At 43.0% G+C, this 6432-nt stretch overlaps 1 protein-coding gene across 1 annotated transcript; it reads left to right on the top strand.

Moving 5' to 3' along the window:
• The first annotated feature begins 3129 nt into the window (after positions 1-3129).
• Positions 3130-6232, top strand: LOC138883033 (uncharacterized). Its single transcript, XM_070163692.1, has 5 exons — positions 3130-3620; positions 3736-3846; positions 3975-4197; positions 4393-4776; positions 5987-6232. Exons 1-5 carry the CDS (start codon positions 3130-3132, stop codon positions 6230-6232), a joined length of 1455 nt encoding a protein of 484 aa, XP_070019793.1.
• The last annotated feature ends 200 nt before the right edge of the window (positions 6233-6432 follow it).

Here is a 6432-nt window from a genome sequence, read left to right as displayed (position 1 = left end):
TTGAACCGCAGTAATAGTTTCAACCCAGCAAGCAGATCAGCAACCCAAGTACCAAACAGGAAGGAGAAATTGACCAAAACAGCACTAATGCCAAACAAACGAACTCAAATGGCATCCATAGACATCAGCAACCGTCAAACTCCAATAAATCCCAGTTTAATTCAATCCAAAATGCTTAATAACAAACTAGCATGGTCCAGAGCACTCTGGGAAGCTTAGACTAAATTTTTATTTATTATTTTTTGAGGGGATTTTGGGGCTCTCAGCTGAAGGAAGAAGACCCCTTCCCTAAGGCATTTCATGCCCTTTTATAGGCAACAAGAGAGAGTAGATCAGATTTTAGGCCTTCTTTTTTAGTCCCTCCCTTATTTTCAGTTTAGTCCCTCTATTCTTGACTTGCTAAACAAGTAAATGCATCACAATTATTGAAATCTACACTTGTACCCTATTCTAGAAGCCTCTAGAATGCTCTTTTAGCTAGGCAATTCCTATACTACCCTTACTCCTGCTTTGAAATTACCAGTCCTTAAAGAAACTATCCCTTTCATCCAACTAGAATTACTATCTTGTTTTCAGCTATAACCATACTGCTCAAACAGCCGAGATTTAAACAAAGCTTAAAACATTTACCCCAAATCAAACAAAATTCCGAACAATCCAACTATTAAAACAAACTACTTAGCATGAAGCCACCAACCAAAGAAGCCCCGATTGATTCAGGGTTTGACCTAATCGACTGACAAGCCCACGCCCAATATTGATAGGAATATATGAAGAATAAACAAATACACAAACTATTCTAATCGAATTCACTAGCTAAACCCACAGACAACAGAAAGCGTGAGGCCATGACTTCTAATCCTAACTGATTGTTCAACAAACAAGGTTATGAATTAAACTTATTGACATTCAACTAAACTAATCAACACAAAACAAAACTGAACAAAGCGATGAACAAAGAAACTCACTGATGGAGGGAAAACTCCGGCCAACCACTGTCGTCGGAATCTTTCCAGATTTTTGACACGTAGCATCCCTAACCATGTGTTCTTACAAGAGAACACATGGTTAAGGATATTACGGTTCGAAATCGTAAAGATTTTGGTTTAGGGTTTTGGCCAAAAATTCTTAGATCTGAAATTCGAGCCACTTCACAGAGATTTGAAGGAAAATAATCATGGATTTGGGTTGAGGGAAGTCCGGGGATTGTGTGGTGTGATTTTGGGCTGGTTTGGATAAACCTGCGATCTGACCGGAAAACTTCAAATCGATATTCGACGAGTTCTGGCCGGATTCGAGGAAAAACAAATACAGGACTGAAAAGAGGTAGAAGAGGGGAGTTGATGGTGTTAATTGGGTGACCGTTGGTGTAGTTGACGTTCACCGCCGGCGAGGGATTTGGGGGCGGCGTGGATTAGGGTTTGTGAGGGTGAGGGAGACGATGCAAATGGGGTAGGGGGGTTTTCGGACAATTATATACAAACATCCTAGTTAGATCAGGACCGTTGGATTGATGAGATCCAACGGTCGTGATTGAAGGCTGGGGAAACGACGTCGTTTGGACTTATTAGGGACCGGACCGGGTTGGGGGATTTCGGCTGGACTGGTTGGCATAGATATAAATGTGTTTGGGCCTGAGAATTTCTACTGATTTGGCCCAAGTTGGGGTCTTTTATTAAGACCAATTTTTCTACTCTTATTTTCTTTTCTCTTTTATTTCCTTTTTCTCATTTTAAAATTTTTTCTAATTTTTCTAATATTTATAAAGATGTAAAACTAACATGAAATCCTGATTGTTTCAAAACAAAGGCTAATTAATTCCTAAAATTGTTTAAAAACTATTTCATGACAAATTCCCAATAAAATCATTAAATTGCAAAAAATGCACTAATTTTGTGATTTTCATGTTTTGTTCTAAACAAATTAAACCTTAATTGATACTAAAAACCTAAAACTAAAACCTAAATGCAAAAATGCATATTTTTGTATTTTATAAGAATTAACATGCGCAAATAGAATGCAACAATTATCAGAAAATGACACCAAAATGCACAAAAATTGTAAAAATTAAAAAAAAAATTATTTTGTTTGGGATTTTGGGAATAATCATATTTAGGGCAAAACTCACGTGCTCACAGCCTACTGTATGCACAAAATTCTACTGGAAGAGGGACACAACCCGTCCAGGGAACACCAAAGAAGGTTGAACCCTAACATGAAGGAAGTGGTGAAGAAGGAAGTAATAAAGTGGTTAGACGCGGGAATTATCTTCCCAATCTCTGACAGCAACTGGGTTAGCCCAGTTCAATGTGTACCTAAAAAGGGTGGCATGACGGTAGTTAAGAATGATAACAACAAATTGATCTCTACAAGAACAGTCACGGGCTGGAGAATTTGCATGGATTAGAGAAAGCTAAATCTAGCCACCCGGAAAGACGACTTCCCACTTCCCTTCATTGATCAGATGTTAGACAGACTGGCAGGGAGGTCACACTTCTGTTTTCTGGACGGGTACTCAGGATACAACCAGATCTCTATTGCACCGGAGGACAGAGAGAAGACCTCCTTCACTTGCCCTTATGGCATTTATGCCTTTCGGAGGATGCCATTTGGCCTATGCAACGCACCCGCCACATTCCAACGGTGCATGATGGCCATCTTCACTGACATGGTAGAGGATATAATGGAGGTATTCATGGATGACTTCTCAGTGGTGGGGAACTTATTTGATAAGTGCCTGATAAATCTGACTCGTGTGCTGAAACGGTGTATCGAGACTAACCTGGTTCTGAATTGGGAGAGTGCCACTTAATGGTACAAGAAGGCATAGTCTTGGGGCACCGGGTGTCAAGCAAAGGAATTGAGGTGGATCGTGCTAAAGTGGAGGTAATAACAAAGCTACCTCCTCCAACTTCAGTCAAAGCAATCAGAAGCTTCCTTGGCCATGCCGGTTTCTACCGGAGATTCATAAAAGACTTCTCAAAAACTGCCAACCCTCTATGTAAGTTGTTAGAAAAAGATCACACTTTCTTGTTTTCTGATGATAGAGTAGCATTCGAGGAGTTGAAAAAGAGACTGGTCACAGCACCTATCATTGTTGCCCCCAACTGGGAGCAACCATTCGAACTCATGTGTGATGCCAGTGACTACGCAGTGGGGGCAGTGCTGGGACAGCGGAAGGACAAGTTGATGCATCCAATCTACTATGCTAGTAGAATGCTGAGTGGAGCCCAGCTGAACTATACTGTGACTGAGAAGGAGATGTTGGCTGTGGTGTTTGCTTTCGACAAGTTCAGATCATATCTGATTTGTTCTAAGGTAATTGTATACACTAATCATGCAGCTCTCAGGTACTTGATCGAGAAGAATGAGTCTAAGCTGCTGCAAGAATTCGACCTGGAAATTCGTGACCGCAAGGGCACAGAGAACCAAGTCGCTGATCATCTATCACGACTTGAGGGAGCTGAAAATGCAGTTGAGGTTGAAGATATTCTGGAAACCTTTCCAGACGAGCAGCTGCTTGCCACTACTCTTGAAGAAGCACCATGGTATGCAGACTTTGCAAATTACCTAGCCAGCGGTATAGTTCCCTATGACCTTTCCTCTATACAAAAGAAAAGGTTTTATTGTGACTGCCACATATATTATTGGGATGAGCCTTACCTGTTTAGAATTTGTGTTGACAATATGATCCGGAGGTGTGTCCCCGAGGTAGAACAATCTTCTATTTTGCAGGCTTGTCACGCATCGGCTTATGGAGGACATTTTGGAGGAGTCAGGACAGTTGCGAAAGTGCTTGAGGCCGGATTCTTTTGGCCAACAGTGTTTAAAGATGCTCACCAATGGGTGAAGGGCTGCAATGAATGTCAGCGGACCGGGAACATTTCCCGTCTCCATGAGATGCCCATGAACCCAATTCAAGAGGTGGAAGTGTTTGATGTCTGGGGGATTGACTTTATGGGTCCCTTCGTCAGCTCCTATGGCAATAAGTACATACTTGTTGCTGTGGATTACGTGTCCAAATGGGTAGAAGCTGCAGCGTTGCCCACCAATGATGCGAGAGTGGTGGTGGGGTTTTTGAAGAAGAACATATTCACTAGATTTGGGACACCAAGGGCGATTATCAGTGACGGAGGCACTCACCTCTATAATAGAGCTTTCGAGAAGTTGCTTGCAAAGTATGATGTACGCCACAAGGTGGCTACCCCTTATCACCCGCAAACTAGTGGGCAAGTTGAAGTGTCCAACAGAGAGATAAAGAGTGTACTCACCAAGACTGTGAACGCCACAAGAACTGATTGGGCGAAAAAGTTAGATGATGCACTCTGGGCCTATAGAACTGCTTTTAAAACACCGATTGGTATGTCACCATATAAGTTGGTGTTCTGAAAGGCCTGCCATTTGCCAGTGGAACTTGAACATAGAGCGTGGTGGGCACTGAAACAGCTAAATCTAGACATCGAGGTTGCGGGCACAACGAGAATCACAGAATTGCATGAGCTCGACGAGTTCAGACATCTTGCTTTTGAAAGCACAAGGTTGTACAAGGAAAGAATGAAGAGGTTGCACGAAAAGAACATTGTGGAGCGAAATTTCAATCCTGGAGATATGGTGCTGCTTTATAACTCACGATTAAGGCTATTTCTGGGTAAACTCAGGTCACGATGGTCTGGACCATTTAGAGTGGTCGAAGTTTTCCCCTCAGGTGCTGTCGAGGTGGCCACAGAGAAAGACTCTCGTACATTTAGAGTCAATGGGCAGAGACTGAAACTATATGTGGGCATGAGCAAACCTAAGGAAGTGTCTGAGCTACACCTGACTGAACCACAGAGGTCGAGCGAGCCTTAAATGCGCTCATCTGCATCGTGCCGCGACGTTAAATCAGGCGCTGCGTGGGAGGCAACCCACGAATGTGTTGTAAGTGTAATGCATAACTTCAAAAAAAAACCAAACCAAAAAAAACGTAAAAGTAGCAGGAATACACCCAGACCGCGGTCGGACCGCGGTCAAGGACCCCCTCTGAAAAAAGTCTACCGCGGTCGGACCGCGGTCAAGGACCCCCTATGAAGAAGTCCACCGCGGTCCCAGTGTAACTGCGGTAGGACCGCGGTAAAATACCCCCTCTGACAGAGGTCCACCGCGGTTCCAGCGTAACCGCAGTACGACCGCGGCAGACCAGCGCGGGCCAGGTACGAAAAAATTGCAGAAAATTTTTATTTTTGTTTTTTGTTATCTTCTTTTTCCCCTCTTTTTAATAAACCTAATCCCTCCACTATTCCCCCAAACCCTTTCTCTCTTTATTCCCCCATCCTCTTCTCTCTTATTTTCTCTCTTTCACACAAACCCCTCTCCCTCACACCCCCGTTGTTGTCCCTCCTTTCTTCTCCATCTCTCAAGGTAAGCTTCTCTATTCTTTTATCTTTCTTTTACATAACTTAGTGTAATGAGTAGTCTAAATTAGTTTCAATTCAACCCTAGGTAGTGTTTTAGTGTAAACTCTTTATTATTATTTTTCTTTCTTTTCTTTCCTTTTTCCCCATTATTTGCTTCTTTTGGCCATGATTGATGCTTAAATGGTTGAGTTTTCATTGTGCTTAATTTGGGGGTAATTTTTAGAATGTTTGGAGGCCTAAACAAATTTTTTAGGGTGAAGCTTGGTGGAGGGACCTAAATGGCCGAAATATTGGGGTGTGTTGTACAATTTTGGAACACTTTGTGCCTTTTTTAGCTTGTGGTGGTGGTAATATTTGACATGATTCACTTGTGCGAGATTGTGTGGGGTATTATATGGCGGTATTGTAGAATTCATATTGGTGTGAGAGCAATAGTAGAGGTTGTCAACTTTGGGCACCTTACTAATTGGGTATATTGGCATTGATTGAAAAAAAAATGAAACTGTTTGGTGCCATCTGGTGGCGAAGTCTGAGTACCCATCTGACTGGCACATGTTAGGATACATCTGATTGTTACCCTGAATTGTCTGCAGGTAATATGGACTGAAAAAGGCGAAAGAGCTCGGCCAGCACTTCCCAAATGCCACTATATGATGCCACCAAGTTCCAGTCACAAGAGGCAGAGGACGCATTTCATGCTAAGGCCACCAAAAGCTTTATCCCTGAGATTCATGTTGACAGGGCTGCCCTCTGTATGGAAAAAGCAGACATGTATGAGGAAATCAGACGGAGGGAGATGGAGTTCTTGTTTGATTAACCTAAGACGGCAAACCCGATGATAGTCCGGGAGTTTTACGCGAACTGCCCGGAACATTTGTGTCGGTCTGTGGTTGTGCGGGGCAGGGTGGTAGATGCCTCAATTCTGAAGATTCGCCAGGTCTTGCGGCTGCCCCAGTTCACTGGTGACATTGATCATTACCACGATGCCCAACGAGTCACGTGGGACACTATGATTGAGACAATCTGCGCAGGGGTCGAC

Source organism: Nicotiana sylvestris, chromosome 12 (genome assembly GCF_000393655.2).
Source record: "Nicotiana sylvestris chromosome 12, ASM39365v2, whole genome shotgun sequence".
Lineage (NCBI taxonomy): Eukaryota > Viridiplantae > Streptophyta > Magnoliopsida > Solanales > Solanaceae > Nicotiana > Nicotiana sylvestris.
Note: the sequence above shows the minus strand (reverse complement) of the source record. Positions and strands in the feature narration are given on the sequence as shown.

Bases quoted from the DNA above. Each gene is read 5' to 3' on its own strand.
- LOC138883033 (XM_070163692.1), top strand. From the start codon at position 3,130: ATGTGTGATGCCAGTGACTACGCAGTGGGGGCAGTGCTGGGACAGCGG. The intron at 4,198-4,392 runs GTGGCTACCCCT...GTGTTCTGAAAG, and splicing joins AGTATGATGTACGCCACAAG to GCCTGCCATTTGCCAGTGGA. The intron at 4,777-5,986 runs GTGGGCATGAGC...AATTGTCTGCAG, and splicing joins GGCAGAGACTGAAACTATAT to GTAATATGGACTGAAAAAGG.